Source organism: Mustela putorius, unplaced genomic scaffold (assembly GCF_011764305.1).
Source record: "Mustela putorius furo isolate JIRA1106 unplaced genomic scaffold, ASM1176430v1.1 tig00000743_pilon_pilon_pilon, whole genome shotgun sequence".
NCBI classification, from domain to species: Eukaryota; Metazoa; Chordata; class Mammalia; order Carnivora; family Mustelidae; genus Mustela; species Mustela putorius.
In genome coordinates, this window is record NW_025421464.1 from 878,947 (window position 1) to 906,502 (window position 27,556).

Sequence of the window (27,556 nt, forward strand, 5' to 3'; positions counted from 1 at the left end):
TTGACAGAGATCACAAGGAAGCAGAGAGGCAGGCAGAGAGAGAGAGAGAGGGAAGCAGGCTTCCCGCTGAGCAGAAAGCCTCAATACCAGGACCTTGAGGTCATGACCTGAGCTGAAGGCAGTGGTCTAACCCACTGAGCCACCAAGGCGCCCAGATAAAATCTTTTTAAAGGCGTATTTGTCTCACATTTGTTCTACCTTTTATTCCCAAGGCCTGGCATACTATTTTTTTCATAGTAGATGCTCATGTATTTAAGGGATGGACAAAAGAAGTGTATGAAAGAACCAGCCAATCATTGAGAAATTTAGCCCATCCCTTTCTTTCATGTTAAGGCTGTATATGAGTATACATACACGTTTACAGAGGTTGCAAGTGAAGTACTATTTCTGAATATAATAATGTTTATCTTTGATTACTTTCCCTTCATATCTTTTCACATCCCCCTCTTTATCCCTAGCCTATCACACTCTTCCCCATCCCTCTCCGCACCACTTTATCTGAGATTACTGAAGTACAGTTGAAGAACTCTTGCATTTCTTCTCCCTATGTAATGAAGGCCAACCATTTGAGATTCATGCGAACAACTCTCTTACTGTAAACAGATTATTTGGTATGCATGTTAGTAAAGTGAACCACCTCTTCGGGTGCTGCAAAACCGCTGGTAGTCCTCCCAATGGGAAATCAAGTCACCAGTTCATAAATTAGGTCCCAGCTGATGAGGCACAAAGCTGCAAGGGTCAGTCAAACAAGTACTTGAGAATCTCAGGAGTTTCATTAGTGAATTAGTCTTGCTCTGCTTTTCACAGAGAATGCCAAGGCCTTAAGAAAGCAGAGGAACACTGGGTGATAAAACTGAGAGATACACAGACTAGTAAATGAGAGTTGGGGAATGTTTTCCATGTGACTCAGGTGATTTCCAGGAAAAAGTCTCATTTTGTGATGTCATGTTCACCCATGAGTTGTCCCTCTAAGGCTGGGAGTTAGCTACAGCTCCTATTATTTTTGTATTTATTTAAAGAAAATATGGTTAAATTGGTAAATTTTATGTTTTACCACAGTTTTTATGAATAACATGTTTCAACAAAAGAGTGGTACAAGGAACATCTGTAAACTCTTTACTCGGATTTACCTGTTGTAATTTTTTTAAAAAGATTTTATTCATTTATTTGAAACAGATAGCAGGAGCTGGGGAGGGACGGGGAGAGGGAGAAGCAGACTCCCCGCTGAGCAAGGATCCCAGCATGGGGCTCTCTCCCAGGACCCCAAGATCATGACCTGAGCCGAAGGCAGAGGCACTGAGCCACCCATGTACCCCTAAAGGTGATAGAAGTTTATTGAATACACTGGAAGGGAGCAGCAGGCAGGACAGAAGAGGAGAGGCTGACCGCCATGGGACAATGGGTATGATAGTATTGTTACTTACATCATTTACCCTGCTCCAGTAGAGAATATAGTCTAGGGACAGGACACTGTGTATAGTCATGTCTCCTCTATCCTTCCTGCCTTTTCTATGTTTTATAATATTGATATTTTTAGTACAGTGTATCTCTCCCCCCTCCCCCCCTTTATAGAAAATTCTTTGTTTTCTCTTTGTCCAGTGTTTCCTTGTAACTAAATTGAGATTATACAGTCGGGGCCAGAAAACTGCATAGGTGATGTGTTCTCCGGTTATGAAATCTGGAGACTTAGTACATTTTTAATCAATGCAGAGTAAAGGGAATCAGCAAATGCTACAGGAATTTTTAAAAGAAGATAAATAGATTGGAATGGTCAGGGAAGACATCACAGTTTACCAATAGGAAGACTTAGTTTACTAATTTCGTAGAAAGCATGTTTCTAAAATCCATCACTTTTCCTTCTATGTCAAATTTTGCATTATTTGAGGCAATATAACTGTCTTCTCCCAGTTTTTATTAAGCTTGCTCCTATATTGAATAAATCAAGAGGAAATTTCTGGGAATGCCTGAGTGGCTCAGGGGGTAAGCCTCTGCCTTCAGCTCATAATCTCAGGGTCCTGGGATTGAGCCCCACATCAGGCTCTCTGCTCAACGGGGAGCCTGCTTCCCCCTCTCTCTGCCTGCTTCTCTGCCTACTTCAGATATCTCTTTCTCTCTCTCTCTCTGTCAAATAAATAAATAAAATTTTTTTTAAAAAATCTTTTTAAAAAAATTTAAAAAATTTTTTAAAAATTTCTGTTTTTAAACTTAATGACTTGAGCCTTCAAGAGGTAATTAAGAACCTACTGAGTTATTATGCAAGGTTCCCTAAATGATTTAGACCAATATAAAAAGACATTGAACTTCAAAGTATGAGAACAAGTCTTTATTCCCTTCCTGGTTTCATCAGCCAGGAAGGGATGGTTGGTTTCATCAACCAGGAACAGTCAGGCTGATGGTTTATACTCCTGGCTTTGCCACTGTTCTAGAGCCTTTTAACACTGTAGAGTGAGCTACAGAAAGCTGTTCTTGTCAGTAATTTCTGTGGATTATATAAATGGTAGTAATGTAGATGGGTCTATCCTTGATGCCATTTTTTCCCTTCCAGGCTATCTTATAAAGAACATCCAGACTTTAGATGAGGAGGTAATAAGCAACTGCAGAGTTGTATTAGGACCAGTTTAAACTATGTTTCCTGGGTTTACTATGATGATGATGATGATTACTATTTTCTGTCCCAAGTTATAGGAAACACTGGTTAACACATTGGGGACCTAGTCATTTGTTAACAGGTAGAAGAATCAGAAGTATATTTGAGAACATTATTGGTTTTGTTTTTTTGTGTTTTTTTTTTTTTTTTAATTTGAGGCCATTATTGAGCCTCAAATTGAGATGATTTATTTTTTTCCCCCATATGCTTTTAAGAAAATAATTCCTTGGCCTTTATGCACTTTGTATTCGCAGTTTAAAGAAAACAGGTCTGAAACAAGGTCTTATCCCCCAGCTGCTTCTGAACACAGTGACCACCAGATCTCCAAACATCAAGTCCACCTTCGTTCGCCAACCTGTCTGACATGTCGGGACCCGTGCCAAGCAGGGCCAGAGTTTACACAGATGTTAATACGCACAGACCCCGAGAGTACTGGGATTATGAGTCACACGTGGTGGAGTGGGGGTAATTGTTTCTTTTTACTTCACTGTGCACACTGAAAAGGGCTGATTCTTATGGATTTGTTGAGTAATTTGTATCAGGAATGCTTCCTGACTACATTTATAAACCTCAAGATTGAAACCTGATTTGTGTTTACTTCTGCAGTGGAGAAACAAGGTATTGCTTTGAAAATTAAGAGTTTTGATTGGCTTATCATGTAAAAATTATTTCTGTCTCTTATTCTTTCCTTGGACTCACATACTCTGGATGAAAGGCCGGTAACATAGAGTTACCTGTCAGCTTATCTCAGCTACAGGCTTCACAGCTAGGTGAGAATTAATACTTAAAAGACTTTAAAAACACCAGACTCTTATATAAAATATTTTTGAGGTCAGAGAATGTTGTCCCATGATGATACTGAAGGATGAAACAGTTCTCCAGAAAGATGTCCTCTTTCTGATAGAAGCAAAATTAAACCCGTATCAGCATTTGCCCTTATCATGAGTTTAGCCATGTGTAACATGAATTCAGCCCAAATTCTATTTTGAATAGTTGCAGTCTACCTGAACAGCTGTGTTTGCCCCTCATTCTCTATGCAGTCTCTTTTGGATGTTTGCATCCGTTATCCTCTAACATGTATGTAGTTAATTGATGAGGTCATATTTACTGTGGTAAAAGGCTTTGGACACCAACTACAAAAGAAAGTATTTGAGGGGCACCTGGGTGGCTCAGTGGGTTAAAGCCTCTGCCTTCGGCTCGGGTCATGATCCCAGGGTCCTGGAATCAAGCCCTGCGTCAGGCTCTCTGCTCAGCAGGGAGCCTGCTTCCCCTCTCTCTCTCTCTGCCTGCCTCTCTGCCTACTTGTAATCTCTGTCTATCAAAGAAATAAATAAAATCCTTAAAAAAAAAAAAAAAAAACCTTGAGAAAAACAAAAAAAATAAAGTATTTGAAAGCACATAAAGCTACAGCTCCCATGTGCTACATTTTATGTCTGTTCACATGTGGTGTACATAACCTATAAGTGGTTGAAGGTAATCTCCCAGAATTGGCATAAGGGCATATTGTCATCCTGCTGAAACCATGATTTTTACCAGTAAGTTTATTGCCTCTGCACAAAGAGGTACAGTGTGCTTCAAAGATACCATCAAGAACCTATCATTATTGATACTCTGACAGTTCCCTTCATATCACAGGCTTTGGACTCCAGGAATACCTGTGTTTTGCTAAGGAAATTTCAACCACTCTGTTGAGACTGAGTGCTTTGCACTTAGTTTTGCTTAAATAACACTATAAACAGCCCTTCTGAGTTTTTGGCATGGTGCTGTTTGCTTGCTTGCATTTGTTTTCTGTGCCCGTCCCACAGGAGAGTTCAACTAACCTAAAAGCTTCCTTCCCCTGGATCTCCCTTAATTCATTGTCCATTGTCCTTAGTATATTTTACCTTCTCTGTTCATTCACTTTGTTTTTAGCTGCTTGAGGAAATTGCATAGCTAATTTGTTAATTGGATTTTCAGTGTCTTCAGCAGGAGTAAATAGAATTTAGGCCTATTAAAAGGACCGTCTTTGTCATTCTCTAAAGCAAAGTCATCTAAGTTGTAATCAGAGACAGGGAGAAAATGTTGGCATTTCCCTTATTTTATTATTATTGTTTTTTTTTTTTACATCTGCTGATGCTAGTGGTCATGGAATATGGATAAAAGTGAGGAAGGGACCCCTGACTATGGTTCATGATCTGTGGCGTGATTTGCAAACTCCACTGTATGGACTCTTCTCAGGGTTTGCCTTGGAGAGCATGTGGGAGGTCAAGGCTATATATTGAAAGCCACTTACCTGTAAAAAGGCCCATTAAAAATCAGCTGCCTCCAAAGTGCAGCTGAATTGAAATATTCCTACAATATGTGTTTTCTGCTGGGCCAGGCATGAGAGGACAGGAATATATAAAATTATTCTCCAAGGGAAAGCTGTCTGTTGTTGGACACAGACACACACAACAAACCCTAATATAAGCTGGCTATGTGTGGTATGCCAGTAGAAATACAATTTGGTATTTGAAAGAATAATTGAAAGGCTTAAATTTTTCTAATTCCAGAACTTGGAACACACATTTTTAATTAATAGCCCAATTTTTAAAATAAAAAAATTATTTGAAATACCTTTTATTTCTTTTACTCCTCTGGTAGTAGAGTTTTTAAAGTTAATTAGTGCCCAATGGTTTGAAATTTTAAAATCATTGTGACTTTGAGTCTTTCTGTTTACAGTAATCAAGATGACTACCAGCTGGTTCGAAAATTAGGCCGGGGTAAATACAGTGAAGTATTTGAAGCCATCAACATCACAAATAATGAAAAAGTTGTTGTTAAAATTCTCAAGGTGAGTATAGAAGAGCAAGATTATAATTTCAGAGATATTTGGAATTTAGATTTTTTTTCTAGGTAATAATACTTTAAATTATCTTTTAAATACCTTTTTTAAAAGTAGCATCTGAAAGGGTTTTTGGAGTGCTTTAACACCTTTATTTTATTGTATCCAGTGAAGTTGTTAGAAGAGATTATTTGACAGATCAGGAAACTGAAGCAAGAGAAGTGATTTGATTTGAGTCCTACAACTAGATTGTGGTAGAGAAGGGAATAAAGATTCAGTCTTCTCTCTCCTAGGACTTTGCCTAATTCTGATTTCCTAGATTTTTAGTGAACAGTCCATCCTTTTGTTTTCAAGAAGTTGTTGCCTCTGCTGTTTAAAGATGAAGAGTCAGAAATGCAGGCCTTTATTTTATTTTATTTTTTAAAGATTTTATTTATTTATTTATTTGATAGACAGAGATCACAAGTAGGCAGAGAGACAGGAGGAGGAAGCAGGCTCCCTGCTGAGCAGAGAGCCTGATGTGGGGCTCAATCCCAAGACCCTGAGATCATGACCTGAGCCGAAGGCAGAGGCTTAACCCTCTGAGCCACAGAGGCGCCCCGGAAATGGCAGGCAGATGCCATCAGTGCAGCTAGTCTGATAGAAGTGCCCATGACTGGAGGATGTGAGTGGTGGGTACTGCTGCGTGTGCTCCATCCATGGCTCAAAATTGGTTTGTAGTAGTGCAAGTCTAATGCTGCTTGATACTCTTTTGCAAAAAGAAAGTAGAAATTTATATTTATATATGAATTATCCTGATGGTTAAATGTTGGCTCAAGAGTTTTTAAAAATGTTCTGTAGGTAGGCCTGGTTTGGCCAATGGGCTACCAATATGCAACTTGTAAGTTAGTTACAACTGTACTGTACAGTATCAAATGCTAGGGAATTTAGCATATAATTTCTTGTCATAAGAACTTTAATATATTGGACACTGAGAAGCAGAAGTTCCCAGACTTTCTCAATTTATAACCACCCATATTGTTTCAGTAACTTTTAAGTAGTTAAGTCCAAATAACAAAAAAAAGTGTTTAATTTAGGTTAGGTGCTATTTAAAATGTTCTATACATAAGAAAGATATAATTTTATTCTTAATATAATCTTAATTGATTAATTTTAGGATATGTATGTACACTTGTCAATCACTGCATAGCTTCTCAAATGTTGGAATAATTTGGCCACTGATAGCTTCATTTCCTTCTCAACATTTTATTTAAAAGATTTTATTTATTTATTTGACAGGCAAAGATCACAAGTAAGCAGAGAGGCAGGCAGGAGGTCTAGGGAAGCAGGCTCCCTGCTGAGCAGAGAGCCCGATGTGGGGCTCAGTGCCAGGACCCTGGGATCGTGACCTGAGCAGAAGACAAATGCTCTAACCCGCTGAGCCATCCAGGCACCCCTCAACATTGATTTTTGTACAACATTTGCTTTTTATCACAGCAGCAGGTGAAAACCCAGCTTCATAAAAATACACCATCAGAAAGAATGTAGTTCAATCTAATGCTGAAGTTATGAACTACCTCAGGCTGGTGGTATACTCTGTATCTGGCAGATACTGGATGTTGATCGGTATTTCCCTCACAAATTAAAAATTTCACAGAGACCCTATGAATTTGCTAGGGTGTCATGGCACACCTTTTGGGAACCAGAAAGTTTGAGTATTTATGTCTGTCTTATCACAAATAGAAAGAGAAGTAGGCTAGAAATCTAAACGTGTGGGTTCTAATCCAGACTCTAAAAGTAATTAACCTTGGTAGTACTTCTAACCTATCTAAGATGTTTGCTCATCTGTGCAAATGAGATAATCTTGTTTTATCTTTCTCAGAATTGATATGAGGATCAAATAAAAAATTACATACAGAAGTACACTTTGGAGCCTGAACTACTGTGTAACTGTAGGATGATATATGGATAAGGATATGATAAAGTGATAGGTTAGGTTATCTAGAGTCATATAAAAGGCACAAATAGTAGGTCTCACAGTTCAGAAGATGGTAGCAGTTAGGAAAAGCTCCCAGGAACTGTTTTCAGGTCCTAAATAGGAGGAGGATTTGGATAGGTGTTTGTGGGAGTGGAGAAGGAGCAAGTGTAATTTAGCATGCACAACATAAGAGGAAGAAACAAGTGAGAAATGTTTCACATGGAAGATGTCGAGTGACTATACATGGGACGTGTATTTGGAAATGGAGATTAAATTGGTGATCACCTGGAAAATACCATCTCTGCATTTCCTTCCAGTGTTAAAAGTTATGTATTCTTACTGATCATTTTTACCCATAAGAGAGGCTTAGAGAACTTGTGTAATTTGCTGTTGGCACACAGCAGGCAGGTAACGAAAGTACGATTCACCTTATACAGTCTGACTACAAGGCCAGCATTTAACCCACAGAGTTAGGCTACACAACGATGGTTTTGCCATCCTTGCTGTTGGTCCTGACTTATTTTAAGATTTTATTTATTTATTTATCATATTTTAGAGGCGGAGAGAGTGTGCACAAGGGACAGGCAGAGGGAGAGAGACAGAATCTGAGCAGACTGCCTTGAGCACAGAGCCCAGCATGGGGCACAGTCTCACGACTGAGATCCTGACCTGAGCCAAAACCAAGAGGTTCAACCAGCTGAGCCACCCAGGTGCCCCTAGGGTGTTTATAGATTTAGAGGAAGGAATGGAAAGAGTCCATGTTTCATCCTAATTGACAAGGAGATTTTTATAAGATATATCTTAGTGTTTCCATTTGCACTCCTAGCTTGTGTAGTTTTCAAAAGTTAACATGCTAAGACTGACAACTGGACTTAAATGCTAGTTCTACAGAGGATCTGGTCTTTGGGATGCAGAATATGTGGCACAGGGCTAGAATAAGGGGATTCAGAGATGAGACTGAAACATGTCCGTCCTTGAAAGCGTTCACATGGAAGCCGTTTATGTATTACATTACTTACTGAAATACTCTGAAGTAATTTCACTAATATATTTTTACCCTTTTAGCCAGTAAAGAAGAAGAAAATCAAGCGTGAAATAAAGATTTTGGAGAATTTACGAGGCGGTCCCAACATCATCACACTGGCAGACATTGTAAAAGACCCTGTGGTGAGTATAGTAGGCGCTGGCAAGGCCCGTTAGGGCTGAGCTGGTGTTTGACCCAGAGTACAACTGGCCTCTTTATTTTCCCCCCTCGACCGTTAAGTCCTGCTTTAAAAGTGCTTAATCAGTTATACCATTTAACTAGCTTGGGTCTTTCTTTCAAAGAGACCTCCACCCACAGACTATTTCTTATTCTTCTAGGCTAAGAGACTGATAGCACTGGAAACTGAAATGTGTTAATCCATTTTGCAAACTCAGGTCCGATGCCGATGGGCGATGGGCGCATTGTCGGGCTGCCTAGAGCCTGGTGAGACTTCAGCTCCATGTCTTCTGTTTGAAATCCATCCCAAAAATGACCTAATTGTGGTGATGATGAGAGTGGGGAGGGCTTGTAGCAGTAGAGGGTTTCCTGCTACTAAGGCGAGGACTACCAAATTCACCACGTAGTATCCGCAAACATTGTGCCCACTAAAACTGCCGGGGCTCTTGCTAATGTGTATTTTCTTTTTCTCTCCCCTAGTCACGAACCCCTGCCTTGGTTTTTGAACACGTAAACAACACAGACTTCAAGGTATAATATATAACCAACCATTTCAAGGTGTTGGGTTTTTAGACCACATAGAAAGGCTTTTAGTGATGTTACTGTTAGAAGAGCTTCCTTCTGACTTGCTTAAAAGAGCTTTTCATCCTTACCATGCTAAATTTTAAGGTAGAGAAACTCCTATACAAACAGTGTCCACTTTCTACATCTTGGTATTTTGCTCTTATATTTGTTTTGTGCTCTTTTCAATTACCAGTACATTTACTTCTCACCACATTGACCATTCATTTGACTGTTTCTACAGATATCAAACGTAATAAAAGACCATAGCACATGTTCAGTCAGGATCTGGTTTTAAGGCATTTCAGTTTAAAACAACCATATTCAAGAAGGAATGTATTTTATATGTAAAGCAAGGTCTGCTTATACCTTGGGATTCCTCTGAAGCTCTCGGGTATAGATATTAAAAAGGGGTGGATAGAGAAAGGTGGTGTAAATTCTGATATGATACAAACCTCTACAATAGATCTCTGATTTGCATCCCATCCAGTGACCTGCTTATTTTAAATACTGCTAGTTCCAGTGCAGGAATATGGACACTCTCTTGGGTTACAAGCTGTAAAGGTTTTTGACTTGGCCTTTGCACCATTCTAGTATTAAGAATGTTACATATCAATAAATGGTTGAATCCTTTGCTAAGAGGAGGAAAAACAGAAAAAAACTATTTCAGAATCAGAATGATAACTTCAAGGAAAACTGTCAGAGGATATCACTAACCATTTATGATATGTAGATGTAAAAAAAGAATCTGCAACTTTTTGGAACCTGGAAAGTTATTTGGAGTTTACTTTTAAATTGGGACAGGAATAGTTCTTTTAAATTAACGGATTTGTCAGCAAGCCATCTTGCATACCCATTGGTAATCCACAGTGCCTATAACTATGTAAGCCAAAAATGGGTTAGTTCCCTGCTAAGGAGGCATGTATATGCCAAAATGCCTTGTATGAGAAGGTCTGGAGATAAATGAAAAGCAGACTAAATCACAGATATATAACATCAATACATGTTGCATATATAAATTGATATGTTCCCAACAGTGGGGTATAGCTTTAGCAATACAAGTTTAAGTAAGTCTTCACTTTTATATACAGTGTTAAAGACCCAAAGTATCTCCTTTAAAAAGCACATTTTCTGTTGGAGAAGTAGAGACCAGTAAACAGATCTTGGACCAGTAGCAAATGAGCCAAGCCTTGGTTTGAATTACTACAAAGAAGAGAAATTGCCTTCCTATCAGAGCTCAATTGTTGCATTTGTCTTTAACAGCAATTGTACCAGACGTTAACAGACTATGATATTCGATTTTACATGTATGAGATTCTGAAGGTAAGGGAACCTGGAATACTAAATATCTTTAGTTTGATCTTCCTTTTGTTAAATAGTCCAGTAACTGTGAAAAAGTCTGTGACTTGACTTTGAAAAGTATGTTGAAAGAAGGGGCCTCCTCATATAAAATTTTAGTAAGTTAATAGCATCAGAACCAGTGTGGTAATAAGCATTATGGAATAGAATCCAGTAGGAATGTAATTTAGAATGCTTTGGAAACAGCATTTAGAAGTGAGCTGGGGCCCCTTTTAAAAAAAATAGGTTATCTCTGTCATGCCCTTAGGAAAGTTACAATTAAACTGTTAAAACTTATAAAAATAATTTATCATATGCTTGCTTCTGGTATACTTTATTTTACTTAAAATTCAACAAGTAAAACAGTAAACTAACTCAGTCCTCACCAGGGTCATTGTCCTAAGGATTATGTAAATCTCTTCTTAAGAGATTGCTGACTTAGAGTGGACTTTGATTTCTAAAGTGGGATCACCAATTATCTTGCTCCTAATCAGCATTAAGATCAGCTTTATAGATGAGAAAATTGCTAAGAGGTGGCTAAAGTTTCTTAACCGAATGAGGGTTGCTGTAAAGCCTGCATTTGAGCCTTGGTAGTGCCGTAAAGAAACCATGCCAGCAGAGATATTTGATCTTTTCGTTGGCTCATGCAGTACTGTGGCAAGCAGGACCTCAAAAGTTAAGGGTATACTTGTCTAGCCCTGGGAACCATAAGAGCCCAGGTTGCCCTTCAGGAAGGACAAGAATTTGGCCAGTGACATCAGCTGACTTAAAGGTTGGGATTAGCAAAACCCAAAGGTTATGCCATTCATTTCACCTTAATTTTAGATTGGACATGGTTTTCAAATCAGATTTGATGTCATAAATCAGGTACAGGGACAAACAGTAAAATTTTTGTCTTTGTGAGCCATAGGGTCTTTATCACACTACTTATATCTGCAGTTGGTTGGGTGTCTGCCTTCAGCTCAGGTCGTGATATCGGCATCCTTCTGTAACACAGAAGCAGCCAGAGGTGATATGCAAACAAATAGGTATGGCTGTGTTCCACTAAAACATTACTCACAAAAACAGGCAGCAGGCCATATTTGGCCCATGGGCTGTGGTTTGCCAACTTATGTTGTGGACTCTTAGCTGCTAAAGGATTATTGTTCTTTGAATGAGAGGTTTGTGGTACAGACCAGTTTTTTTCTGAGGGGACTATGTTTGTGAAAATGATCCAGCTTTTGGGCAAGAGGGAGAGATTGAAAGTAATGCAGTTGGTATACACTTTGGGTGTTTTTGAACAAAAAGGAAGTTTAAACAACAGTGTAGGAACAGAACTTGAAGTTCAGAGGCTGTGAGTTTGCCTGACTATGGGATCTTATACAGGTATCTGAAGAGTAGCGTGGGAGTGATTGTCCTAATCTTGACTCCTAGGGCTGAGGCTAGAAGGAAAACTATGGAGGAAAAAGTTAGAGAAGACTAAGAAAGTCACTTTTCAGCAAGCTAACTCTTTCTTTCTTACCTGTTCCTCGTACAGGCCCTGGATTATTGTCACAGCATGGGAATTATGCACAGAGATGTGAAGCCCCATAATGTCATGATTGATCATGAGCACAGAAAGGTAATGTGATAGAGTACCAAGTGTTACTTATTTGTATGATAGAGTTAATCGGCTCATCTTCAACATCTGTCCATTCACTGGTAACTATTAAGCACTTGATAAATGTTTAGTAAGTAAGTGAACTCATTAACAGAATATTGAAATCAATATTCATATTCCTAAGAATACTATGAAGAAGGAAACAGATTTGGGCACCTGGGTAGCTCAGTGGGTTCAGCCTCTGCCTTCCACTCAGGTCATGATCTCGCAGTTCTAGGATCAATTCCCGCATCGGGCTCCGCTTAGTGGGGTGCCTTGCTTCCCCACCGCCCCCACTGCCTGCCTCTCTAACTACTTGTGATCTCTCTCTGTGAAATAAATAGGTAAAAATCTTTAAAAAAAAAAAAAAAAGAAGAAGAAGAAGAAGGAAACAGATTTGAGGGGCTGGGTGACTCAGTAACACATGCAGCTGTTGATCTCGGGGTTGAGTGCGAGCCCCATGTTGGGCATAGAGATTACTTTGAGGAAAAAAAAAAAGGAAGGAAACCAATTAGTGGACAAAACATTAGCTTTCGGTAGGTTTCTGGTTTCTGGTTCCATTCATTAAATAACTAGTCTCTTGGGGGAAACTCCTTTCTCATTTGCTTACCTTTTCTTACTTGTAAAATGGGTATACTAATACTTGGTTTGTGTGCCACCAGGTTATTGTGAGAAGTATACACCGTTGTAATATAGATAAAATATTGAGAAAATGCAGCTGCTTATTAACAGGTGTCTTGAGGTCCCTTTGCTCTACAGATGTTTTTAATACAGCTGCACTGACCAGATAGCTTTATAGTGGTTTTTTTTTTTTTTTTTAAGATTTTATTTATTTTATTTGACAGAGATCACAAGTGGGCAGAGAGGCAGAGAGAGAGAGAGGGGAGGAAGCAGGCTACCCGCTGAGCAAAGAGCCCGATGCGGGGCTCGATCCTAGGACCCTGGGATCATGACCTAAGCCGAAGGCAGAGGCTTAACCCACTGAGCCACCCAGGCACCCCTATAGTGGTTTTTTTAAGGTGACCTTTAAGCCCACCTTTTATAGGCAGTGATGACTATCCATTGTAGACTTTGGGGACATAGTTGATTTATTCACCAGCTAATAATTCTTTTAGACTCACGCTATGTAATAGGTATTGTTCTAGAGGCTGGAGATGCAGGCATGAGACAAATAGACAAAAAAAATTTTTGTCTATAGGAAACTTGCATTTGAGGGAGGATGATGGGATAGAAAGGTTAAAAGTGAAGTGGAAGAAGGATGCCTGGGTGGCTTGCTTGGTCAGTTAAGCATCTGCCTTTGGCTCAGGTCATGATTCCAGGGTCCTGGAATCAAACCCCATTTCAGGCTCCATGCTCAGTGGGGAGTTTGCTTCCCCTTTCTCTCTGCCCCTCCCCAACTTCTGCGTGTGTGCGTGCTTTTTTGCACATACTCTTTTTTTTTTTTTGAAGTGATGTGGGGGTGCCTGGGTGGCTCAGTTGTTAAGCATCTGCCTTCGGCTCAGGTCATAATCCCAGGGTCCTGGGATCCAGCCCTGAATCGGGCTCCCTGCTTGGCAGAAAGCCTGCTTCTCCCTCTCCCACTCCCCGCTGCTTATGTTCCCTCTCTTGGCTCTGTGTGTGTGTGTGTGTCTATCTGTGTCAAATAATAAAATCTTTCTAAAAAAAATACTAAAAAAGTTAAAACAGTGATGTTGAAGAGAAATAAATCATGAATAGGGAATGGTGGAGGGTATTGCAGTTTTAAATAAGGTTATAAAGGGAAAGTTTCATTGGGAAGTTGACATTTCAACACTTGGAGGGAACAAGTCATGTAATCACAGAAATAAATGTGTCCCAGATGGAAGAAATCGCAGGTGCAAAGGCCTTGAGGCAAGAATGTGCCTGGCACGTTGAAACCGATAGAGCTAGATAGAATGAACAGGTGAGGGGCACCTGGGTGGCTCAGTGGATTAAGCCTCTGTCTTCAGCTTAGGTCATGGTCTCAGGGTCCTGGAATCAAGCCCTGCATTGGGCTGTCTACTCAACAGGGAGCCTGCTTTGCCCTCTCTCTGCCTACTTGTGATCTCTCTCTGTCAAATAAATAAATAAAATGTTGAAAGAAAAAAAAAAAGAATGAACAGGTAGGAGAGGATCAAAATGAGATCAAAGAGGTAGAGAGAACAGATCATGTAAAACTGTAAAGATCGTTGTCAGTCCTTTTCTCTGAAGATGCAGAGCTTTTTTTGCAGGGCTTAAGCAGAAGGTTAACATATTCTCACTTAACATTTTAAAAACATTCATTACATATCTATTGGAACAATTAAAATTTAAAAATGGCAATACCAGATACTGGCAAGGATGCAGAAAAAGTCAGTCTCGTGCATTGCTAGTGGGAACATGGATTGGCACAGCCATTTTGAAAAATGCCAGATTGGGTCACCTGGGTGGCTCAGTTGGTTGGGTGTCTGCCTTCAGCTCAGGTCGTGATATCGGCATCCTGGGATCAAGCCAGTAATCCGGGAGTCTGCTTCTCCTCCCTCTACCCTTCCCCCCACTCATGCATGCACGAGCTCTGTCTCTCTCTGTGTCTCTCTTTCTCTAATCTTTAAAGAGAAAAAAGAGGATAGAACCTGGTGATAATGAACAACTTGGTAGATTTCATGCTGAGGAGGGAAAAGCAGCCAAAAAGTTAAACTAATGAGTCCATTTTCAAAACAACGAAAATGGAGCTTGAGAATAGGGATTTCCCCAGGGGAAACCCAGGGAAACCTAACCCAGGGGTTAGGAAGTGAGGGGAAGGGATAGCACAAGGGACACCTGTGGTGATGAAACAGCTCTGTATCTTCTAGAAGTTCTGTGAGTCTACGCATTGATAAGTTGCAAAGAACTATATGCCTGCATGCTTGTAAAACTGGAAAATAAGATCTGTCTGAATTGTGCCAGTATGTTTTTATATTGTACTGTAGTTATGCAAGATGTTACCCTTAGGGGAAATTGGGTGAAGGATATACAGAGCATTTCCAACTTTGTGTGACTTTATAAACATTTTTAAATGAAAGCTTTTTGCTCTGTAGAGAATAGAGGTAGAGGACAGGAGTGAAAGCAAGGAGACCAGTTAGGAAAAAGGGCTATTGCAGTAAGTCAGATGAGAGGTGGGGATGGCAGTGGATGTGATAACTTTGGTTAGAATATGCTAGAGTCAGTTGACAGACAGTTGACAGTTGCAGTGCAGTGTAAGGGAAACAAGAATCCAGGGTGAAAATTTTGACCTGAATATGCCTCTCTCTCTGCCTACTTGTGATCTGTCTGTCAAAAAATAAATAAAATCTTTAAAAAAAAAAAAACTTAGAAAAAAAAATGTTTAGTTTTGATATGTTTGTTAGGTGATTGCGGGAGTCAGCTGGTAGGAGACGTGGGCCAGAGAGTATGGGTGGAAAAGACTGAGGTGCTATCTGTGAAGCCACAGCTTGTTGATAAGAAGGTCAAAGAAGGCTCTGAAGCATTAATGTTAAGGGGGTAAAAAGAAAAAGCATACAAAGGCTATGCTTGCTTTTGTAGCTTTTGTTACATTTTCCTTCATTACTGAAACAAGGAAAACACTGTACCTAGTTAGCAGTGAACTTGGAAAGATGGTGCCAGAGTGATGGCACTATGCAGGTCCTCCTACTCCTACTTCAAATCATTGTTGTGCTTGGCAAAGTGGGCAAATAAGGGTGCCTCTTGGGCTTGCCTACTTCTTTTTTGATTTTTGTGAATATATTCTGATAAGAATGGTTTGTGTGGTTTTTCCCTTCATTCACTCAGCAAATTCTTTTTCTTAGGATTTTATTTATTCATTCATTGATTTATGAGAGAGAGAGAGCTGGGGGAGGAGCTGAAGGAGAGGGACAAGTAGACTCTGTTCTGAGCATAGAGCCTTATGTAAGGCCAGATCCCACACCTGAGACCATGACCCGAGTCAAAATCAAGAGTTGGGTGCCTAGCCTACTGAGCTACTAAGGCACCCCGCAAATATTTTTCTTCTGTGTACTGGGCATTGTGTTGAATTCTAAAAATTGCAGAAGTGAATTACATAGTCTCTTCCCTCAAGGAGCTTATAGTGCAAAATTGAAAAAGAAAGCTAAAGGGTCACCTGGGTGGCTCAGTCATTTAGCCTCTGCCTTTGGCTCAGGTCATGATCCCAGAGTCCTGGGATCAAGCCCCACATCAGCTTCCTGCTCAGTGGGAAGCCTGCTTTTCCCTCTCCCACTCCCCCTGCTTGTGTTCCCTCTCTCTCTGTGTCTCTGTCAAATGAATAAATAAAATCTTTTTTTTTTTTTTAAAGATTTTATTTATTTATTTGACAGACAGAGATCACAAGTAGGCAGAGAGCCAGGCAGAGAGAGAGGGGGAAGCAGGCTCCCTGCTGAGCAGAGAGCCTGATGTGGGACTCGATCCCAGGACTCTGGGATCATGACCTGAGCCGAAGGCAGAGGCTTTAACCCACTGAGCCACCCAGGCGCCCTGAATAAATAAAATCTTAAAGAAAAAGAAAGGTAGAAAACAAATATACAATAGAGAGTTGTAGATTCTGTTAAATATATTTGAGGTTCAGGAAGCTAAAGACAAGGGTTAATTCTACTTAGATAATCAGAAAAGACTTCATTGAAGGGCTAATTTTAATATCTCAAAAGATGGGGATATGTTCAGTTAGTCTAGGTTGGACAATGGAAGACATTCTTTCTAGTCAGAGGAGCAATTCAAGAAATTGTGCAGAATTACAAAATGAGATGGTGTTTTTCAGGAACTGTTTATTGGAGCACAGGAGCTAGGTCATGGAGAACCCTGTATGCCAAACCAAGAAGTTTGATTTTTTTTTTTTTTTTAAGATTTTATTTGAGAGAGCATGAGTATAAGTAGAGGGAGAAGCAGGCTCCCCACTGAGCAAGGAGCCCAATGTGGGACTCAATCCCAGGACCCTGGGATCATGACCTGAGCCGAAGGCAGACACTTAACACTTAGCAGTCCAGGCACCCCAAGAAGGTTGATTTTCATCCTAAATGCACTTAAGTGGTCTACTAGAAGTGTTTAATTAAAAGACAGTGACATGGCGGGGTGCCTGGGTGGCTCAGTGGGTTAAGCCTCTGCCTTTGGCTCAGATCATGATCTCAGGGCCCTGGGATCGAGCCCCAAATTAGTCCTTCTGCTCAGCAGGGAGCCTGCTTCCCTCCTCTCTCTGTCTGCCTCTCTGCCTACTTGTGATCTTTCTCTCTCTGTCAAATAAATAAGTAAAATTTTTAAAAAAGAGAGAGTAACATGGCTGGTATTTTTAAGAATACTCTGATGGCAGTATGAGGGGTAGCTTGAAAAATAAAATTGCTTATGATTTATTCTCTTTTTTTCTTTCAGCTACGACTAATAGACTGGGGTTTGGCTGAGTTTTACCATCCTGGCCAAGAATATAATGTCAGAGTTGCTTCCCGATACTTCAAAGGTCCTGAGCTACTTGTAGACTATCAGGTGAGAAAAGAAGGGCAGATAAAATTTCAGTCTTGTATTTTTCACTTAATTTGTGAAAAATGTCGTTTTGTGCTTTTGAGTAGGCTATTTATGCACAACATGGCTGTCCCTTTCATTCGAGTATAAAGTATGAGTCACTTCTGTTCCTCCATCATAACTTATGTTGTTTTTATCATCATAATGTCAGGAGAATCAGAATAGATCTGCATTTGCTCTAACTGAAGAGAAGACACACCAAAGATACTTTCTCTAATCAGAAATTCCAGAGCTAGTTTGAGAATTGTGTGCTAGGTTTAACCAACGTTAAGGTAAACTCAAAAATGTTCTTTTGTGATTTTCCTAAATTGTACTCTAAAGACCTTCCGTGTGCCAAAGGTGGGGCGGGGAGGGAAAAAGTCCTCTTTCTCCTCACAGAAACCAAGTCCTTGGAAGTACCTTTCATGCCTGGTCCTCCCAGGTGTTGTTATCAGATAGAAAGTTCAGACTCTGTCCTAGAAACTGCTTTTCTGGAGTCCTGAGGCTATAAACCTGAATTCAGAAAACATCTTGTGCATAAAAATATTCTTCACAACATTATTTATAATGGTGATGAAAAAACACTGTCTTAAACATTTATTCAATAAAATAATGCTATACATTAAAAGTTTCCCATGGGCTGTAACAATTTGGGACCTTCTAAGGTAAGTGGAAAAAGTAATTCCAGATAGTAATATGGATTGTTTTGAAATGTGGTGGGGTCATAGAAAAAAACAGAAAATACATGAAGGTTTTACTGGTTTTCAGATTTTGAGTAAATGGAGCAATATATATGTTTTTTTTTAATACTAATTTTTATTTTGAAATTATATTTTATTATGTATGATAACTGACTTTTTTACTTTAATGCAGATGTATGATTATAGTTTGGATATGTGGAGCTTGGGTTGTATGCTGGCAAGTATGATCTTCCGGAAGGAGCCATTTTTCCATGGACACGATAATTATGATCAGGTGATAATGTTGTTCCCATTAAGGAGCCCAGTGGGCTAACTTAGTGCTGGCCAGATCTGCCTACCCACTAGAAACTATGGATCTTGCTAAAATACAGATGACCAGCCCCCACTTAAGACCTTTTGATTCAGAATCTCTTAGGGTGGGCCCCTAAAATATTTTACAGTTTATCACTTGTTCAGCCAAGCCGACATTGATTTTCAGATTGGTGTTTTGAGAGCTACCAGTTTAGCTTTTTGAAATCAGAGTTTTCCTCCTAGCCTTTTTAATGTGCTTGCTTTATTGTGAAATATACATGTAAAATATTTTATAAAACATACATACAAATAAAAGAACAGTAGTTTAAGAAATGGGACATTACCTTGGAATCTCCTAAGTGGTTAGCTTTCATTAGAGTTGTTTCCCCCAACATGCTGCTGGGAATGTTTCCTCCAACATACTGATTTATATATGGTATTTCTATGATCCTTTTGTCTCTTTTTATGGATTAAGTTGGTGTTTGTCAGTAAAAATATGGATGGTGTTTTTTTATACTAGCTCCCCTTCCCCTTGAAGATCAAGGGGCCATTTCATTCAAAAGAATCTGGAATGATTCTAGGACCTTATGGAAGGTACTGTTGTCTTGTTTGAGCACAATGGTCATTTTAAATGGGTCAATGAATAGCACCTGAATTCAGTTAAAATCAGTAACTATTATTAGGACCATGCAAGATTGAGGAATATGGGGTGGGGGGGGGGGGAATAGTCCCTTCTCTCAAATAGTTCATAGTCTATCCAGTAAGGGAACAGAACATACCAGGAAATAAGTTGCAGTCGTAAATGTCAGAGTAGACCAGTTATAAAAGGCAGTTAGTGGGAGTGAGTGGTCTGAGTACAAGAGCATATTCCTAAAAGAAGTGACATCCTCAGTTGGGTTGTGAAGGCGGGAAATAAAGTTTGACCGGGGAGACGTTTCAAGGGGAAGGAACCATGGTATAAGACCATTTTGCTTTTTCCTGACACCATCATATTGAGTAATAATTAGGAAATTCTGTATGGAAATCCCTTTCTGCCATGCACAGAAACTTTTTTTTTTTAAGATTTTATTTATTTATTTGAGAGAAGGATCACAAGCAGGTGAGAAGGGTAGAGGAAGAAGCAGACTCCCCACCAAGCAGGGAGCCTGATGTAAAACTCAGTCCTAGGACTCTGGGATCATGACCTGAGCCAAAGGCAGACGCTTAACCAACTGAGCCACCTTGACACCCAGAAATTTTAAATAAATTGTGAGGAGTTCACATTCATAACTTAAGCCATAGTGATCCTTTTCTGTTAATTCACTTATGGCTGGTTGACTGAATTATGTAATGTGTTTGGGGTGTGGATTTTTGTCTCTTTTTGATCCTAGTTGGTGAGGATAGCCAAGGTTCTGGGGACAGAAGACTTATATGACTATATTGACAAATACAACATTGAATTAGATCCACGTTTCAACGATATCTTAGGGAGGTAAGTCATAAAACAAAATTGTGCTTCTGTGCCTTAAGTACTTGGATGTGAACAGGTACTTTGGATCCTCAAAATAGTTAACATTCTCTTTGCCAACACTGCAAGTGTCTCGGTGGTCTGGTGAGGCAGGGTGTTGCATGGGTTGGCTTGTGGCAAAAGCACTGAACTGAATGGTCCATTTTCCAGATTCACTTACCAGCATTCTGAGTGTGGAGAGTATGGATGGCAGATTCTGTCAGTGAATGAATTGTAGGTTTCAGGAGAAGGATTACAGTTGAGTCAAAACTCGAAATCTCTTGATTTAGCAAATGACAAAACCCTAAGAGTAAAGGAAAAGTGAATGCATTCTTCAAGACCTACTTGCAGTCTACTCTGACCATAGGAACTAGACAAAAGACAAATTCATTAACCACTTAACTAGGTGATTTGCCTGACAAAAAGCCTTTTGCTGGTCAAGTGGCAGAGATGTCTGGAATTTATGTGGGGGTAGGAAAGATCTGATTAACCCAGCACCTGACCTCTTTGCTATACTGGAGCACTTAGTCCTATAGTAACCTGAATTATGTTTTGTAGAATCATGGGGATCCAGATTTCTCTTTGCAACACTGCTATTTCTAGTCTCTCCATTCAGTTTTGTTGTTTTCCTAGTGGCAGAGTGGTAGAAGACCTACCCTCTTGAGTTTTGATCTCTCTTTGCTAGTGGCTGGGCTCCTAGCCACTAAAGAAGATGTAGAAGTAAAATGTTGGGCTTCTGTGCCCATTGGTCCATTTCTCATTCCCCATTTGGCTCTACAGACACTCCCGTAAGCGATGGGAACGCTTTGTCCACAGTGAAAACCAGCACCTTGTCAGCCCTGAGGCCTTGGATTTCTTGGACAAGCTGCTGCGATACGACCACCAGTCACGGCTCACGGCAAGAGAAGCCATGGAGCACCCCTATTTCTGTGAGTCGAACTGTCCACTCCACCAATTGTGCAGGCCCACCTAGCCGACTCTACAAGGCAGGGGAGAATATGTGTTGTGATGAAAGCTCTGGGCCCAGCAGAATTGAAATCCCAGCTTCCCTTAGCTGGCCGTCAAGTTAGTGAGCCTTGGTTTCTCCACATGGAGATAGTGATGGCAGCTGTCTTAGAGAATTGTTCAGAGGACTGTAGTTTTCTAACATTGTGCCTGCCGCATGATCATTCCTGGGTAAACTGCTTTTCTTCCTGTGTGGGTGATGCTTCTTGAGTCTGGAGTAGTTGGATTAGCATAGCAACCCTTCATCTGACCTTGTCTGGGACTCATTCATTGGAGAAAACCGAGGAGGCTTGAACATCTACTGTATGAACACCTTAACCTAGGTCTGTGACCATAACTAACTGCTGTCCTGGGTGAAAATGCCACTTAGTCCCACACTGTCCTCACTGTGACATTAGCTTCAATGTTGAGTTGCTTCCTGGGGAGTGGTGAGATGGTTTTGTAGTAAACTGATTATAATCTTACCTAATCTTCAGACCTAAAGCAAACTGACAGGCCAATTGAAATGGAGCGTGAAGTCTGATCATAGCATCAACCTGCATAAAACCTGTAGCTTTGGCCAGTTTTGCACCATGCTTGACCAGCTGAGCTGTGGACTGCAATAAAAGCAATTCGCTCTGATAATATATTATTGTCTTGGCCAGGTTATGTTGTATTGTCTCATTAAAACCTAACAAAATCATTTTGTTTTAAATTAGCTCTGCTGTGGATAGTTATCACACCTTCCTCCCATTTGGTTTAAGAGTTGGCCTCTACCACAGTTTGACAAGAAAGATAGTCCTATTTTGTATTACTTGTCTGAATTCATGGTGAAGGCTCTTGCCACCTTAACGTTCTTCTGGAATAGAAGAGCCTAACCCTTTTTTTCTTTTCTAGATACTGTTGTGAAGGACCAGGCTCGAATGGGCTCGTCTAGCATGCCGGGGGGCAGTACGCCTGTCAGCAGCGCCAATATGATGTCAGGTCAGTTCACTGGTAACTTCCCTGTGGGGACAAAAGTAGAAGTCAGTAATTATTCTTAGTTTTGCTCTCTCTTTGTGGCCTGATTTCTTGTGGCCCTTCTCCTTTCCGTAGTGATTATCTTCTTGGCAGCACTTCCCTGTGCAGTCTCCTCACCAGCTTTCAGCGTGCTGTTTGACATCTGGTGTTCTTAGTGACACTGAGGAGGGCATGAGCAGTCTCTTCTAGGCCAGAGTCCCAAAAATTTCTCCCAGAAGGACTTCAAAGTCCCCAACAAACCATGGAGAGTAAAAAGAGATCTTTTTATCTTTTATTTTAGAATGACTGTGGTTGTATGATTCTCACAAGCAAGATTAAGAAATTAGGGGTGGAGATAAAAGTGGGGTTTATACATAGGCATGTATGTGTCTAAGAATGGTTCTCCAGACCGCCTGTAGTGTGCCTAGTAAATTTGTAAAGGCTTGTATACAATTAATTTTTACTATTGTTGAGTCATCATGAATCAAGAGTGAGTGAGTGTACAGAATACACAGTTTTCTAAAAGAAACTATAGGCTCATCCCCTAAGAATTATACATGTGGGCAACATCCATGTGGGTGTTCTTGTGATAGTGAGGACATTTACTGACACATCCTCACTAAATTGTTGTCACAGTTGGTTTTTTGTTTTTTAAGAACTAGCTACCTTCTAGGACTTACCCTCTAGGTATCTTACCTATGGGCAAAATGATATATATCCAGGGCTGCTAATTGTAGCCTTATTTATAATATCAAAGCATTAAAAACAGCTCCCAGTAAGGAACTGGTTAAATCAGTTTTAGGACATCCATTCAGTGGAAAGCTCTATAGCCAGAGAAAAGAATGAGTAAGTATCTCATGTTCTTTTTTAGCTCCAGAATAATGTGAAATGAAAAGAGCAAAATGCAGAACCATGTCCAAGACCAGGAGTGGACAAGAATAGATAACTCTATAACCACATTCCTTATATATGACTTTTATATGCCCAGTGTTACACAGTTATATTCATGTTTACACATAAAATATTTCAGGAAGGATACAAGCAAAAGGGCAAGAGAAATTTTTTACTATATACTCTTCTGAACCTTTGATATTTTGTACCATATGAATATATTACCTATTTTAAAAAATACATATATAACAATTTGAAAATTTACTGGTTGATTGAAGAGGGCAGTCTAATAGGTAATTCAGATGAGTAGAAGAAACCAAATGGCAGTAAATTCTAAAACACAGTTTTAGCATTTCCTCACTGAAAATGACTTTTGGTAATTTTGAAAGCTTCCAGCTAACTAGGCAGCATGATACAAGAACATGTGAGCTCTGGCTCTAGCCTTGTGCTGTTCATTAGGGCCATGACTAGCCATATGTGACTATTTAAATTAATTAAAATAGAATGAAATTTAAAGCAGGGTTCCTTGGTGTGACATTGCAAGTTCTCAGTAGCCACCCATGGGTAGTGACCACTGTATTAACAAAGGTTACAGAGCAGAAAATTTGGGTGGATAGACGCCTAGACAGGCATCAGTTTTAATTCAGACATGGTTGCCACTTACTAACTGTGCTTTGTACAGACTTCTTAAACTCTCCAAGTTTGGATTTCTTTAAAAAATTTTTTTTTTCTTTTAAATTGATTAGAAATTAATTTTAATTTGAAATTAGTTTTACTTTGTAGAAATCCGGGTGAGTAGAGGCCTTCAGAGAATTACTGGAGTGCATGGCTGTCTCACTCAGAAGAGTGTGTGATTCTTGATCTTTGGGATTTTAAGTTTTAGCCCTATGGGGCCCAACCTGGGGTGTAGAGATTACAAAGAGAGAGAGAAAATAACTGTTGTGTCACTTTTGAAATAGGTACTATGTAAAACTGGTGACTGAGATTTCTGTGGTTAGTATCTGGCTCACAGTTAGCTGTTTTCTTTCAGGGATTTCTTCAGTGCCAACCCCTTCACCCCTTGGACCTCTGGCAGGCTCACCAGTGATTGCTGCTGCCAACCCCCTTGGGATGCCTGTTCCAGCTGCCACTGGCGCTCAGCAGTAACGGCCCCTTCTGTCTCCTGATGCCTAAGCAGAGGTGGGGGAGTCTGCGCTCTCCTTGATGCAGCTTGCGCCTGGCGGGGAGGGGTGAAATACTTCAGAAGCACCGTGTCTGAACCGTTGCTTGTGGATTTATAGTAGTTCAGTCATAAAAAAAAAAATTATAATAGGCTGATTTTCTTTTTTTTTTTTCCTTTTTTTTTTTTTTTTTAACTCGAACTTTTCATAACTCAGGGGATTCCCTGAAAAATTACTTGCAGGTGGAATATTTCACGGACAAAAATTTTCCCTCCTTTCAAATTCAGTTTCTCATCACTAAAGAACAAAGATGAACCAGCCTCAATCCCGGCTGCTGCATTTGGGTGGAGATATTTTTCCATGTCCACCACTGCTCCCCCACCATCCCACACTATGGGGGGTTAATATCTCATGCTCTTCTCCAGAGATTACAAAAATGTAGCTTCTTCAAGGGAGGTGGGAAGGAAGGAGGAAGCCCAAGCTTAAGGCCAAGCTACAAGAGCAGTGTACTGCTGGTCACTTTTCCTCACTTTACTCCAAGTGCTTCAGTGGGGTTGTCCTGGTGAATTTAGTGGAAATATGTCTTTGTTTCATTGAGATGCTGAAAATCTCCCCCAAAGTGCAGACAGGTCCTAAAAACTTCTGTTCAATATGAATCATGTCTTACTGACCTAACCCTAAATCCAGCTCACTTCTGCTTTTAGTTTCGGTTCTGTTAATACCTTCCCTCCTGGGCTCCTTACCTTGGTCCTCTCCTCTTTCATCTCCCCACATGCTCTGTAGCTGGTGGGAGGGGAAGGAAAAATCTTTTCCAGTTTTCTTTGACTTGGCCATTTTGAATTCACTTACTTACTGGGCTTAACTTATTGCTTTTTACAAAAGAAAAACATTGTCTGTATAGGTTTCATGCTAGCAACTCTTTAAGAGCTAATGGAAGATGTGGCCACACCAGGTTTCATCTTAAGCTTTCTACCTTCTTTTCTTCTTTATTCCCCTTCCTTCACATGCCATCCAGTGAGAAGACCTGCCCCTCAGTCTTGTAAATGTATCTGAGAGGTAGGAGCAGAGCCACTATCTCCAGTGAACCTGAAATGGTAGACCTGTAATTGTGGGAAAACTATGAACTCTCTTGTTACAGCCCTGCCACCCCTTGCTGTGTGTATATATATAATACTTTGTCCTTCATATGTGAAAGATCCAGTGTTGGAATTCTTTGGTGTAAATAAACGTTTGGTTTTATTTATCAAGGTTAGATTTAAGTTCCCTGTGTAAAGGTCTCGCTGGGTGGGTGTCTCACGTTCACATCCGAGGGGCCTGCAGCCCTGTACCGTGGAGGCTTCCCAAGGCCCCCATTTTTATACACCCCTCATTCGACCCATGGTACCGGGCAGGGCAGAGAGGCCTTAAAAAAGCACCACAAGCCAAAGCGTCTCTGGGGATTAAGGATCCTTTGCCATAAAACTCATTTTGTGTCTCAGCAGTGCAGGGATTGGGGATGGAAAAGTCGCCAGTTTTTGTGTGTTTGTGTGCGTGTAAAGTGGATTTTCCACTGTAATCCAACCACCTAAGTTTATCAGGTGCTTCACTGAGGAAGCCTAGTTTTTTAAGCACAATAGCAAAACCATCAGCTCTGTATTTTCTCCTGTTCTTTCATTACAGTAGCTGCTTGTGGGAACTAGGAAAAATTCTTCCAACATATTTGAAGGCCTAAAGTCTTAGTTCCCTTTTCTCCTACCTTTATAGATCATAAGCCTTTCTCGCCTGGGCGCCATAGACAAGCGTAATCATTTCACGAGTTGAATTTAATGAACTTATCTAACTTTATAACCCATCTTGGCTCTAGTAACTTGATCAAGGTGGTGGCTTTCGTGAATATAATGGTAAACTTTAGAGGAAGCTAAAGCCTCCTTTTACAATGCTTCTCAACCATAGGGAAAACATTCTGTGTGGCAGGGTGATTTTCTTTCTTGTGGCCACTTAACAGTGGTTATTTATTGTTCTTGACCCTTTTATGCCCTGGAATGCTGTGGGGGTTACCATGTTGAATTTGTGCAGAAGCTAAAAGCACCAGATGTGCCAGAGATGCAGTTTGTGATTCGTTTGCACTGGATTGTGATTTGAACAGGACACTTACGACTAATGAATTCTTCCTTTCGAGGTGGGGAGGAGGGTTGTAAATCGGGACTTCACATCCCACCCTTATAGCTCAGAGAATCTAGTTGTGGCTGAGGCTGATGTGGGGAGCTGCAGACAGCTGAACCTCCTAAACACGCATCAGACCTTGCGGGAGATGGAAGGTGAATGCAGAGGACTCTGAAATGCCACCCGGGAGCCTTTTAAAATAAATAGAAGTTTAAAAAATGCTACTTAAGGAGTCACTGCAGAAGCATGAAAAAAAGAAGACCCAGTTGGGCGGGTGGGTGGGGGGCAAGGGTTTACAGAGTAACAACTTCTGTGTTGTTGTAAATTACCTCATCTGTATACCTTGTATTGGGACACTTTATTTCTCAGCACTACCTGTGTCTGCGTTGATGAGATGGCAGGAAATGGAATGCCAATATAAGACAGTTGTGTTGGCAATTACTCTGAAAGGTTTTTTAAGTATTTTTTAATTTTGTTTGAAGTGGTCCCCCCCCCTTTTTTTTAAGTTTGAAGTCAGAAGTTCCCCTTCGCCCCCTTGATTTATTGGTTGTAATTGTATTGTAATTGGTATAACATAAAACATAACTGTGCTGGGAAGAAGTTGTGCCATGAAGGTCTTTAATTTTTTTTAAATAAAAACATTTAAACAAATGAAATGTCCCTGCAGCCTGAGCAGTATGCTTCTCCAACCGACACCGTGTGTGATAGATGGCTTAGTTCTCATGTGCTCTGAATTTAATATTGGGTTGATGGAGATGTGACGTGGGATGGATTCAGATTGGTTGAGGAGCACTGAAGTGGAAGTTTTTGACCTCAAGAGTCAGTGAAGAAAGCATGGTGGTGTTGCTAAACAGGATTGGTTTCATTCCTGTCTTGTCACTTACTTGGCTACTTGGCAAGTTACTTAACTTGTGAATCTGTTTCATCATCTATAAAATGGGGCCACTGCTTTCTTGGGATTGAATAATTGAGAGTAAATGTCAAATATCGGGCACCTGCTATGCTGTTGATAACCCTGATTCCCCAGGCCCCCTGGTATGGAGGATTGGTTCTGGGCCCGGACTTTGCAAGTGATTCACAGTACGATCATTCCTCTGGACTTGTCCTCTATGTGCTCAGTCAGGGTGTGGTTGGGTGAGGTGTCTTCTCAGTTGCTCTTCAGCTCTAACACTGATTTTAGAAAGTTTGAGTGGTGCTTACATAAAGAGGTCCACGGAGACAGCTTTATTCAATAGCAGAAAAGATCGTTGTTGAATAAATGGTAGCAAGCCCTGTGGAAGGTCA

The 27,556-nt window shown here is 40.3% G+C and overlaps 1 protein-coding gene across 4 annotated transcripts in view; it reads left to right on the forward strand.

Annotated features, from left to right (window-relative positions):
- The window catches only part of CSNK2A1 (casein kinase 2 alpha 1), a 53,206-nt gene extending 26,278 nt beyond the window's left edge, over positions 1-26,928 (forward strand). For 2 of the 4 annotated variants that reach the window (XM_004746722.3, XM_045084013.1), the window contains 12 exons: positions 2,902-3,112; positions 5,348-5,459; positions 8,473-8,574; positions 9,089-9,139; positions 10,433-10,492; positions 12,024-12,107; positions 17,493-17,603; positions 18,492-18,593; positions 19,981-20,081; positions 20,877-21,025; positions 21,978-22,064; positions 24,001-26,928. In XM_004746722.3, the coding sequence (XP_004746779.1) occupies positions 3,012-3,112; positions 5,348-5,459; positions 8,473-8,574; positions 9,089-9,139; positions 10,433-10,492; positions 12,024-12,107; positions 17,493-17,603; positions 18,492-18,593; positions 19,981-20,081; positions 20,877-21,025; positions 21,978-22,064; positions 24,001-24,116 (1,176 nt within the window). In that variant the 5' untranslated portion in view covers positions 2,902-3,011 and the 3' untranslated portion in view covers positions 24,117-26,928. Of the gene's footprint in view, positions 1-2,901; positions 3,113-5,347; positions 5,460-8,472; positions 8,575-8,632; positions 8,876-9,088; positions 9,140-10,432; positions 10,493-12,023; positions 12,108-17,492; positions 17,604-18,491; positions 18,594-19,980; positions 20,082-20,876; positions 21,026-21,977; positions 22,065-24,000 lie in introns of those variants that run through there. The other 2 variants (XM_004746724.3, XM_013053437.2) reach the window with 2 other exon arrangements.
- The last annotated feature ends 628 nt before the right edge of the window (positions 26,929-27,556 follow it).